This window comes from Anticarsia gemmatalis, chromosome 6 (genome assembly GCF_050436995.1).
Source record: "Anticarsia gemmatalis isolate Benzon Research Colony breed Stoneville strain chromosome 6, ilAntGemm2 primary, whole genome shotgun sequence".
Lineage (NCBI taxonomy): Eukaryota > Metazoa > Arthropoda > Insecta > Lepidoptera > Erebidae > Anticarsia > Anticarsia gemmatalis.
The window spans coordinates 4,527,496-4,539,659 of record NC_134750.1 but is presented as its reverse complement, the minus strand read 5'-3'; the positions used below and the strand labels follow the sequence as shown (position 1 = coordinate 4,539,659).

Here is a 12,164-nt window from a genome sequence, read left to right as displayed (position 1 = left end):
GTATTATGAGCTAGTTTTTGCATTTTTACCCACGACCAAAGATGCTCTCTTAATACAACTAGATCGATGCAAGGCAATATATTAATGAAAGAAATATAGTAACATGTTTCTATAAAGTTTCCAGTTCATTATGCCGTTAACAAGTTAAAATAGATCAATATGAATGAGTTGGATAAATAATCAGGTCAGTATTATATGAACATTATCGGGTCAGGAGAATGTATTGTGGTGAGCCGCACACGTTACTGCACAAGTGATAATGTTGCGAGTGGCCGGGCACATTGCATTCACTATAATCCAAGTTTGTTTTACAGATTTATATAGTCATCTACGATATTTAATTAATGAATTGTCCATTTTTAAACTATTGTTTAGGCACACAAAGAACAAAAGGATAATCATGTAATAACGAAAAGCGCGTAGGGAAAGTTACATGTAATTTCGATTTTCCTAAAAACAATAAAATGTGAGAGAGCAGCTCATACCTTTCAAAAAATGTTATTGAAATGTTTTAATAGATTAAATTTAAGCATTAAAAGTAACTTTAAAGCAAAAGGCAAATACAACAATAAACTTGTTTAATATTGAAATCAAGATAATTAACATTTAGCTTGATACAACATCGTTCACGTTAATTAAACATTAAATATTAATGAAGAAATTCTCCGTCTGTACCTCAGCAAATATTATTTCTCAACTATTTCAATTAAAATCGGCGTCCGCCATTGTATGCAAAGACGCTTGTAACAATAATTAATTTCTACTTTATCTACTAAGTAGTGCTCCTCGGTCCTGTAACGACCATCGGAAAGTTTTAATTTTCCAAAGAATTCAGAAAGTTGAGATTGTTTTGCTCGATCAAAGTGTTTCAGGAGCCCTGGTAGAGGGAAAGGGGGGTGGGCGGGGCAAGCCGGGAACAGCAACAGGTCCGTGGTCCAGACAGATCAATAGTCGGATGCTGGATCATGCGCACTATGCATTGCAAACACCATGCGCTCTCTGATACTGCTCTGTCTGTCATTTCTCACGCCAGGTATGTCAAATTACATTTTTGTTGTTTATTTGTGTTTGTGATGTGATATTATTCAAGAACAAATGATAGTGCACAGTGATTATTGAGGTAGCGCGATTCCCAGCTGATTTATAGCCATAACCTCTGAACAATGTAGAGTCGCAAATGTCAAAGTTGATTTGTCTTTGGTTCGGTGTGAATTTGTTATTGTTTTAGAAATCACTTTAGTACAATTTTACTTTCTAATAAGAATAGTAGGCAGCTATTACTGTTGTGTTGTTACAAATAGATGATATTTTGCAATACTATAAATATATATGTGTGATAGCTTTATTTACGTATGAAGGTTTTGTTGACATTTCTTGTCTCTATATTTTTTCGTATGATGAATTTATCACTGTTACAGGAATAATGTAACATTGAACTTGCTGTTTAATTACCTCATTAGAGTTTCAGGCTTAAAATAACTTACTATCTATAGGCAGATACGCACAACAGAATTCACCTTTATTTGCATTAATAAGTAAAATGCTCTCATAATTAGACATCTGTTTTCTTCAAATATATTTATTTTAACTTTTTTGGAAATTAGACAATTTGAAGCCTTAACGATGTGATTTGACAATAGTGCAATAATAGTTAATAATATTTATATCTTTAGTATTTTCTAAAGCATACCCAAAACAGAACATAATAATATATTTTAATAGATAAGTCATCAACACCTAACTCTTATTACTTAATTCTCTAATGGACAAAACACAGACAATTTTCAAATTATTAAGTAACACATGACCGTTTTAAACATATTTTGTAACTGCATCTCAACTGAAACCCTGTATTTCTTGGTTCCAGAAGGCGGTTGCGACCTGCTGCGGGACAGTGTCCACGTGACGTCAGCAGCAGCTAGGCCCAACAATGAGCTTTGGTGCTACCAGTGCTTGGCCGAAGTGCCCGACGACCGCTGCGCCGACCTGCGCCATAACAACTCCGCGCTCATTCATAAATGTCATAATGATAGAAGGATGTGCATGGTCAGTAGTGTTTATTAATTCTTTAGTAAAGTAATTCTGTATCAGTGAGAGTACATTGAGTTTCGAAGAAATGTTTGATGAAGCTACCAATTCTATTAGTTACCAGTTGGTGGAGCAAAAATTTAGATCACTAGATCATAGATTTGATAATAGAGACGAATTATAGAGGACTTCCTACATTGCCCAAAATACAGAAATCGGCTACGCCAATTAGACGCAACTGAAAAATGTATTTGGTTTACACCCAACACCTTTTGAAGACGAATAAATAGGTATCGACTACTATAGATGCAAAGTCTACGAGAAATGTATTAAGCTGCATTCAGTTTCATTCCTACATTCCCTCTTTACAGGTCAAACGATTCTCGTTCACAACATCAACGGAGAATTCCACCACGGCACCTAAGATGTGGGCGTTAGAACGTAACTGCACGAAGCACTGCGAGCCCGGCTGCATCGTCATCGGCGAGAGGACCAAGCTCTATGCGTGCACTTCATGCTGCACCACCTCTCTTTGTAACTATGGCTCCGGAGCGCAACAAATACTCTACAACACCTTCGTCATTGCGACAGTACTGTTATTTTTAATTTTATGATTCCATTAATATGTTAGGATTACGGCATCTGTACCAAAGAATTCCAAACGGGAGTTGTTTACACATTGATTAACAAACTACAGATAGCTACATGAATTCAAACTCCCGTTCCCGACCCGGCTATACGCTCAAGTACACATCGTTTTGATAAGACACAAAACTAGTTGATTGTCTTTATTTATTCTTTGGATCGGATGAAAACAAACATCTAGATGGCAAAGATTATAACGAATTTGAAATATGGACCCAAGTTAAGGATTGTGATTGTAAGAATTACGTAGCGCAAAATTTTCTTTTTTAAAGTACTATTCTAATAAACTATCTGTCTTAACTGCTTACTCGTTACTATAGTCTATTCTATTCATATTGCAGGCATTATAAAATAATATTTACAATAGATAGAGCTATTCAGTATATTTAAATACGTTCCTCACACTATTGTTTAAGTTTAAGATAGAAATAAAAATAACTTTATCTCGTAGATAGACAATTTTGCCTTGACATTAGACTCTTTCTATCATTAGAATGATGTTCTAAAACGCTTTAGAATGTAGAGTTTCAGCGATATTTGTAGAAAAAAAGAGAATAAGTAATTTTATTCATAATGATTTTATTCAAAAATCTTTCATTAATGTCACGAAAATTATTAAAGACTTCAAGATGTTATTTGTAACGTCTTTTTAGAATAAAAATGCTATTAATAGGATTAGTTAAGAAACTAATATCAAAGTTCATGCGAATAATTTATTATTAGGATATTTTAGAAAACAATTGTTATTGTCTATGCTTTTTTGCCATTGTTTTTCAACACAGTATTTTTATTTATAGCTCTGGGCTAAGTATTTAAAATATGGAACGAACATTATCTGTCTGTCGTCAATAGTCGTCATAACCAAATACTAAAAAAAAATGTGGTTAAAATAACTAAATTAATAACTTGTTATTAATGTGTCTAGTACTACTATCACGCCATGTATAAAATCAATTTGTGGGTGTAATTGACGACTAGGTCAATTACACAAAAAAAAGTCAACAAACTAAAGTCGCTAACTAAAAATTACAATTATCTAGGTACATTGAATTTGTTAGTTGATATGAGATTAAACATTAAATGAAATACTTACTTAAAACTTTTCTGAGAAATGGATCCTACTTCTATTCATTTGGAAAAATGTCCATTTTAGAAAAAATATTTACACTTTTAAGGTGAAAATAAGGTCAAAATGATTTATAAAATTATAGGTGTCAAACCATAGGGCACAATTTGTACTTGTTTTTCTGAAGCTAGTTATTTACAATAAAGTTAGCGACTTTCTTTTTATGGCCCTTGTCTATGACGACTAAGATGTTTGTTCCACAATATCATTTTGAATAGTAATAATATTGTTAGTTTAATAATTTGACGATAATTAAGAATCCTTTGAGGTTGTATTTAAATTATGATGAAGAAATAAAGATATTGAAGACAGCATTCTCTATAATTACAAATCTCTTTGTCTTGTTCACATTATCCCTAACGCACGGGTTTACGGTAGGTAGATAATTTAATGCTATTGAATGAATAGTTTCGAATATCCATTTAAGTAAATCTGACATAGAATCGCTTCTGCTGCATAAAATCTTTTGGTTTAGTAGGTACTATGAGTAAATCGTAATATAATTCCAGTCTTATACATATCAATCGAAGATGCGTTGCTAATAAATTGATAAGTAACAAAGTTCTTAAAGTGCATCTTCTTAATATTCTTCTAAAGTTTCACACAGCTAATATGTCAATACAGACACTTCTTATGTATTTATCGTATTTATGACCTTTAAATAAAATAAGTAACTAATTAACTACCTACTTGTTCCTTGATTGTATTTGTAATTAGGTATGTAGGTACCTAATTATATTATACTTAACACATTTTTAGCGCAGCAGTTAGTGTTCGCCGCTACAACTGAGACAGGGGTCGTAAGTTCAAATTCGACAGCTTGGTACCTATATATGTATAAGAACCACAAGTGTGTAATGATTCGGGTCTTGTTAACAATATGTACTTGATTGATATAATACTTTTACTTGCTTAAAGAATCTCTAGGTACCATCTCAAGATCAGAAGTATTTGCATCATGAACTAAGTACTTCATTCATAACAGTAGTGCCGCCGTGTGGCCAAATAAATGCTGCTGTCATAAAAATAAAATGCCTTCCTACCTACGTACAAATATGTAAAATCATGTAAATTAGTGAATGTTAGTCAGAGTTATGACTCAGTTAATGCAAATTTATTAATTCTTACCTTGAAAATGGATGATTTCTGTCTTTAATCGTGTTTTTACGCCTGATAGTTTTTAAATATCATTTCGAAAACCGACAGATTATAACTTTTTGATGATGATAATGTATTAATAATAATATTATTAGTGTTTAGGTGCAAGCTGTAGGTCTTTCATTCATATTTATAAAGTTTTAAATTTCCATTTATTTTTGTAGATATTCCTTACGACATAACTCTTAGAAGCGCTCGCCTACTATCATAAAGAAGTGGGAAACGTCATACTGCCAGTCGCTGGAAGTGTAATAAGTACCTATATATAGAATACGGTATGTACAAGAATTACTCGGATATTACCTCATATACTGATAAGTCGTATGCACTCAACTGAATATGCGTTATGTAAGTACTCTGTCGATAAATAGTACGTAAACATTGTAATGAATGGTTGTATAATCTGCCTAGCCAAAGGTTGCCCAGAGTCAAATGTACAATACGACAAATAAGAAGGATATAAAAATGTTTCAATACCGTTTTTCATTAGTATGAAGTCCATTATAGGAACATACGACTGTTTTAGCTATAAGTCTACAGGCACGCATTGTACATACGCACCTATGTTAGTACTAATCAAAGAAAATCTATCCGTCTAGACTCAATTTGACCTAGCACCCACTTAGAATGTCCTACACTACCGAGAAGGTCAACGCTTGTTGGCATAGCATACTTATTAGGTGCTTACATATATGTATAGGAAAACTACCAGTAGGGATTTATCGACTTTTAGGCGGCACCTAGACCTGCTAATGTTCGAGCAAAGTTCATTGTACCTTGTAGCCAACCGTCGAATAGTAAACTAGGTATTGTATCACCCTGAAGTTATGACCGCATGGTAGTTATTACATACTCGTTTTTTATTATGTTCGATGGATCTATTTGGAGTGACAAGTAATTTTTTTTGCGGATGTACTGATATGTAACATGAAGTTTTTTTTTTTAAGTTAGATAGATTCGAATTTTGAACCAAACAAAAACCTACCACTTAAGCTCGTTAGAACTAAGTAAAAAAATGCAGTTCTGTTAACATTAAATGAAACCTGATAAGATTTTTAATTAAGATGCATTGGATTTAATTGGGTTATTAAAGAATACAAGGATGTTATTATATAAGTTAATTTATTATGAATAAACAATGCACAGAAATAAATGCAATCCCTAGTTTGCAACCTAAAACATAGCAATAAGTTTTATCATAATTGGAATGACCCATATTAAAATTGTATCTCTTGAAGACTGGGAAGGTTTTACTTGGGAGGACATAGTATTAAACTTAAAAAATATTGTGTTATACTTTTATAATATTACAGAATTAAGTTAGGAGAGTTGTCCACAGTCGGAGATGACAATTTTCTTTGAGGGCTTGCCGGACTGGGAACCGAAGGCTTCAACTTGCTTGACAACATCCATGCCTTCTACGACATTACCGAACACGACGTGTCTACCGTCCAACCAGGAGGTCTTTACGGTGGTGATGAAGAACTGGGATCCGTTGGTGTTGGGACCAGCGTTGGCCATGGAGAGGACACCAGGGCCGGTGTGCTTCAGGACGAAGTTCTCGTCAGCGAACTTCTCGCCGTAAATGGACTTGCCACCAGTGCCATTGTGGTTCGTGAAATCACCACCTTGCAACATGAAGTTGGGGATCACACGGTGGAAGGTGGAGCCTTTGTAACCGAAGCCCTTCTCGCCGGTGCACAGGGCGCGGAAGTTTTCACAGGTCTTAGGGGTGACATCTGTTTTTAGCTGTAACAAAATACAATCCAAATTACCAGTCTGCTGCATCCTCTATTTTTATCCGGTCTTAAATGAGATAGTTTTAGTTCTCGAGTTGGGTGTGTCATGATAGCGCGAGTGCTGTTTATAGTGAATGAGTAATGTATTTTCACTGAACAGTGCAACAACCGCCGGTAAGCATAGCGAATTCAACTGAATATACGTTCAGCGAGAAACAAAACATCTTAGTTTACAGAGCCTACATATAAGGCAAACAAACAACTTCCTGATAGCGGCAAATTCCGCTCAGTTAATAATTATCAACAGCTTGACGATTTGACCTTCACTTAGCGTTAGTAATCTTACTCTAGAGTTACTAACTACATATACCTATCTATATATAGATACTTAATATGCACCACATGGATGAACAGATGAAATGACATTCTATTAGTCTAGAATTACAATAACCTAAAATGAAGTGCCCTAACTAGAAAGGATAACACAAGGTCCAAAAGCGTGGTCTTAGCAAAATCATGCCGGCCGGGCCGACAGTGCGACAAGTAATCGAAATTACGGATCGTTACCTCCACAACGATTCTTCCTAACGCTGAACCGTCAGCAGCGACGTCGAAAAAAACTCGTGGTAAAGCCATGATGCTTTAATATGAAGAGTCACAGGCCAGTCAGCGTTAATCCACCACAATGACGATGCGTCTCCCTTCGATGCCGGGCGGAAACAGAATGTAGCATAGACAAATTCTTACGTCATATCCTCAAACGTTCAAAAGATACGAAACATCTAGAAACTTAGACGAGACATTTCATAAGAAAATATTATTTAAGATATAAACTTTTACTACAGTAAATACATAAAATACGACACCTAGATAAATATTAAAATAAATTGATGAATTATAAATTGTTTGCAGCATTAAAATGCCATTGGACCAAAGACAACCGGATGTGCTAAAAATAGTGGTCAGTGTCAAAAAGTTTACTGATAAAGAATAATCTATCGCTTTACATTAGCTATCTACGAATTAAATATTATTGTAAACATTTAAAATTGATATCTAATTTCTTGCTAAAATAATAAATATAAATTATATTTTTTTCAGCCACATTGTCATTATTTCAAAAATTGGCTAAGAATGGCAGAATATAGAGGGGTTATAGTAACCACACTGTTTTGAGTGTTTGACGTTGTCACTTGTAATTGACAGCATAACGTCATTGCAAGCAAGTGTAAAGTGTCAAATGACTTCAGTGACATTTTAAATTTTCAGTACGATTTCATGCAGTTAAATGTTCTACATGTAGGTAATAATCTCGTGTAATAAATTACGAACAGTTTTATATCTGGTAAATCCCTAAACGTAAGTTATCCTAGCTTTATAGAATGTAGTCTTTATCAGAGAATTTATAATTCTGTATTTTTGTGTTACAATATTGTATTTCTTAAACATTTTCAGTGCAAAATGAGTTTAGAATCTATAAAGTATAGTAGAGGCAATCTAGAGATACTAGATCAGTTACTCCTGCCTCTTCAGACTAGATATGTGAAAGTGCAAGGTGTTGAAGATGGCTGGAAAGTTATTAATAAAATGCAGGTATGTGATTTAATTTTAACTATTACTTAAGTAAATATTTTACTGCCCACGAAATATTAAAAATACTTTGGCGGATTTGAGCACGTAATATTACGTTCGTGACTATGTTATGTTAATGAACAATAAATATTTAAGTATTTAAATGCCTGAAGCAACTTTCACTAGTTTTGAAAGTTGGTACTATACACTGTCTTGTAATTGATTATAACTGTGTAATAATTATTTCTCTTACTTATTATACATTATTATGTATATGTGAAATTCTGTTTTTTCAGGTGCGAGGAGCTCCTGCCATTGCCATAGTAGGGTGCTTATCTCTGGCTGTGGAACTGGACAGAGATAACAATTCGGATAAAAAAATTATGAGGCAAGAGGTTAGTCAACTTAACCTCTCCATAGATAATATTTAAATTAATGGTATAAATAATCAGTTATCTAAGCTGATAGTTTCATGAACTAACATTTTACAGATAAGAACCTAATCTTTGTTACAACATTTTAGTGACATTGTTATTGGGAAAGTTACTTGTAAAATATCAATGAGATACCATAGTAACTTCACAAACCAATAACTGACTTAAAAAAAAAAACCCACAAACCAGACAAAGAATCTTCAACATGTAATCATACTAATCATTATTTGTTTAAATAATCCTAAGACTACAAGACACACATTGAACACTCACACTTCCTCTATTTGAAAATCTAAACCGAAAAACTTAACGTAAACATTATAATGCCAATTCAAACAATTTATTTTTAACTCACTAACTTCATTGAATAATTTTAATTACAGCTACACTTATAATTGGAACGAACATTTTAATTGGAGCGTTCATATGAAATTGGCAATGTTTCCTATAATTACAGATTGAAGGTAAACTTAATTACCTCGTGTCTGCAAGGCCAACAGCTGTAAACATTAAACTGGCAGCTGATGAACTGATAAATTTAGCAAATTCTTTGTGCGCTGATGACACTGTAACACCTGAGGAATTCAAAGAAAAGTTAGTATTAGTGTATTTATTTATTGATATAATATTAATTGCTGATGCAAGCACCAGAGTGATCTAATGCACAAAATTAAATGTTTCTGGGAATATTATGGAAATGCATTCCCTACACTTTAAAGTCAGAGATTGTGATCCCCAAGAGAAACAAAAATACCTTCTAAACACTTAGATCTCTATACCCATACCATATACCATATCCCGAGCCTGAAAGAATTATAATAATCTTATGACATTGCACAAAATTTAATTGATGAAAAAGTTACTAAGATTACTCAGTTTTAAATATTGTTAATTATGCATATCAAGTTTTGTTTGATGATACAGTGTTAATCAAACATGTTTAATAATAACTATCTTATATATCTTATCTCTCACTTATCAGGTTTATCAGCAATATAGAGGAGATGTTATCTAAAGATATTGAAGACAATAAAGCAATAGGAAGGTATGGTTGCGAGGCCATCTTGAAAAATACTAATGGAGATGGTTCCGTCAGAATCCTTACACATTGCAACACTGGCTCGTTGGCTACGGCTGGCTATGGAACAGCGTTAGGAGTAATTAGGTCATTATATGATACTAAGAAATTAGGTAAGTGTGTGTATTTAAAATTTAACATTCCACTAAAATATTTTCTTCTAACTTCCAGTTTGGTCTCCCACTTTTTTATGCTCTACTTTACATATACTTAGTAAAAAATGGAAATAAAATATTTCTGTTACCTTTCATTCGTCAGATAACCTATCCATTAAATAAAGTGACAGTCAAAGACAGACAGATGTATGGAAACAATTGTCGAAGTTCCATGTGACAAACTTCCTGATAGATATTTAGAAGTGGAAAAACTAAGCCTAAATGTTACAATTTTCTAAAATAAACATGTTCCTATAACTTCAGTAAGTTTGTTATCCTATATTTAGATCTGCACATAACCTATTAAAAGTGAAATAATAGGAGGAACTGTTGGCAATGTTTCAAGTTAGTTGTTTTCTTTGTTACGCTTCGGTATACAATACCACATTGACATCTCACATTATTAATGGGCCAATTAAAATGTCATCTTGTTTATGTAAATTTTATCAGTGCCATGCATGCTTTGACATAGTATAGAGGAGATATCACACTATGTCAACTGTATGTGTTTTAATATGAACCTTTTTCTACTACTTAAGTACTCAGCGGGTTTTTAACGCGATGGGTATTTTAAAGAATCTTAATTTGTTACCCGACATTTCAACCGTCTCATAACAGCCTTGGTTACGGGAGTTACTTGGTTATTATTTTTAAATTCTCTTTAGCATTTTAGTATTGCATTCAAGGTGCAATAGTTTAAAAACTTTAATTGCAAACCGATACGTGGCAAAGATCGCCCTCATGTGAAGTGAAGTTGAAAGAAATTGTATAGCAAATGTAATTGTATTATTGTTTATGCCCAGTACCTACATCTATAAAAACTTTTTGTTTCCAGAACATGTCTACTGTACAGAGACAAGGCCATACAACCAGGGAGCCAGACTGACAGCGTACGAGTTGGTCCACGAGAAGATTCCTTCCACTCTGATAGTTGATAGTGTAGTATCAGCACTTATGAACTCGAGGAGAATAAGTGCTGTTGTTGTAGGCGCTGACAGAGTAAGTTTTGAATAGAATTATTAACTAGTTTTTTAGTACAAGCTTCTACAAATCTTAACTATTAAACTCTCGTGCTGTATGTTTATTATATATTAGAATACGGAATTAACGCCATGCACCCTACAACAACGGCCAGTGTAACTTGCCACGAAGCGTCAGGCTATTCCCGTATTATAATATAAAGTTCTACTAATCTGTAGGATTATTATACAAAACAGCGTAATTTTTAAAAAAATCATAAATCTATAATAAGCTAGGCTATTTTTATACAGTCTAGAAATAAATAACAATAAAACACTATATCTTATTTGTGTAAAACTGACATTGTATAATTTCAGGTTGCTGCAAATGGCGATACTGCAAATAAAATAGGAACATATCAGATAGCGATAGCTGCGAAACACCATGGTGTGCCTTTTTATGTAGCTGCTCCGTTAACTTCCATTGACATGTCATTGACCTCTGGGGAACGAATCAAGATTGAGGAGAGGCCTGATAGAGAGATGACACATGTTGGTGAACATAGGATTGCTGCCCCAGGTATGGAATAAAAAATACGGTACAAAGTGTATTACTTAATTAATTTTATATGTATAGATAGACATAGGTCATACAGACCAGACAGACAGACAGTGTAGATAGTTAATTATATTATATGTATCGAACATAATATGTATTATATTATAATATAATTATCTATCTACACAGTTTTCATAAAATCAGGTGATTTTGAAACTTCACAAAATTATTTAAGAATTGAATCAAATTAGTCATATTTCATTTATTCTGTAGTTTTACTTATACTCTTTAACATTATCATATTTTTTTTATTTATGAACATACAACAACAACAAAAATATTTACAAGCATAATTTCTTTACTTAATTCAAAATTAAATTACAATAATATTTCAATATACCCTTTTTTCTTTTTCAGGCATAAACTGTTGGAATCCGTCCTTTGATGTCACCCCAGCTGCTTTAATAACTGGAATAATCACAGAAAGAGGAGTTTTTGCTCCAGATAGACTACGCGAAATCGATCCTAAATAATAAATCAATAAATTATTATAATTCTACAATATACTTGCTACATCCATTTATTATTAATATAATATTATTCAAATATTATAAGTAGGCCAAAAATAAAGCATATGTTTTATAAGATTGTTATACTGTTTACTGTTATAATCGCATGTAAGAATAAAATTACTGTTAAAATTCTTTATTT

The 12,164-nt window shown here is 33.0% G+C and overlaps 3 protein-coding genes across 3 annotated transcripts; 2 read left to right on the top strand and 1 right to left on the bottom strand.

The window, feature by feature from the left end:
- Positions 1–891: 891 nt before the first annotated feature.
- On the top strand, positions 892–4,111 carry LOC142973550 (uncharacterized). Its single transcript, XM_076115371.1, has 3 exons — positions 892–1,033; positions 1,868–2,046; positions 2,400–4,111. Exons 1-3 carry the CDS (start codon positions 991–993, stop codon positions 2,640–2,642), a joined length of 465 nt encoding a protein of 154 aa, XP_075971486.1. The 5' UTR covers positions 892–990; the 3' UTR covers positions 2,643–4,111.
- Positions 4,112–6,062: 1,951 nt separating this feature from the next.
- LOC142973549 (peptidyl-prolyl cis-trans isomerase-like) lies at positions 6,063–7,433 on the bottom strand. Its single transcript, XM_076115370.1, has 2 exons — positions 7,264–7,433; positions 6,063–6,706 (listed from the first exon to the last, which is right to left on the bottom strand). Exons 1-2 carry the CDS (start codon positions 7,330–7,332, stop codon positions 6,278–6,280), a joined length of 498 nt encoding a protein of 165 aa, XP_075971485.1. The 5' UTR covers positions 7,333–7,433; the 3' UTR covers positions 6,063–6,277.
- A 463-nt stretch (positions 7,434–7,896) lies between these two features.
- On the top strand, positions 7,897–12,161 carry LOC142973548 (methylthioribose-1-phosphate isomerase). The gene is made up of 8 exons (XM_076115368.1): positions 7,897–8,055; positions 8,152–8,289; positions 8,565–8,663; positions 9,160–9,296; positions 9,685–9,893; positions 10,771–10,934; positions 11,273–11,474; positions 11,871–12,161. Exons 2-8 carry the CDS (start codon positions 8,158–8,160, stop codon positions 11,984–11,986), a joined length of 1,059 nt encoding a protein of 352 aa, XP_075971483.1. The 5' UTR covers positions 7,897–8,055; positions 8,152–8,157; the 3' UTR covers positions 11,987–12,161.
- Positions 12,162–12,164: the final 3 nt, after the last annotated feature.

Bases quoted from the DNA above. Each gene is read 5' to 3' on its own strand.
- LOC142973549 (XM_076115370.1), bottom strand. From the start codon at position 7,332: ATGGCTTTACCACGAGTTTTTTTCGACGTCGCTGCTGACGGTTCAGCG. The intron at 6,707-7,263 runs GTAACGATCCGT...ATTTTGTTACAG, and splicing joins TAGGAAGAATCGTTGTGGAG to CTAAAAACAGATGTCACCCC.
- LOC142973550 (XM_076115371.1), top strand. From the start codon at position 991: ATGCGCTCTCTGATACTGCTCTGTCTGTCATTTCTCACGCCAG. The intron at 1,034-1,867 runs GTATGTCAAATT...TCTTGGTTCCAG, and splicing joins TCTGTCATTTCTCACGCCAG to AAGGCGGTTGCGACCTGCTG. The intron at 2,047-2,399 runs GTCAGTAGTGTT...CCCTCTTTACAG, and splicing joins ATGATAGAAGGATGTGCATG to GTCAAACGATTCTCGTTCAC.
- LOC142973548 (XM_076115368.1), top strand. From the start codon at position 8,158: ATGAGTTTAGAATCTATAAAGTATAGTAGAGGCAATCTAGAGATACTA. The intron at 8,664-9,159 runs GTTAGTCAACTT...CTATAATTACAG, and splicing joins AAAAAATTATGAGGCAAGAG to ATTGAAGGTAAACTTAATTA. The intron at 11,475-11,870 runs GTATGGAATAAA...TTTCTTTTTCAG, and splicing joins ACATAGGATTGCTGCCCCAG to GCATAAACTGTTGGAATCCG.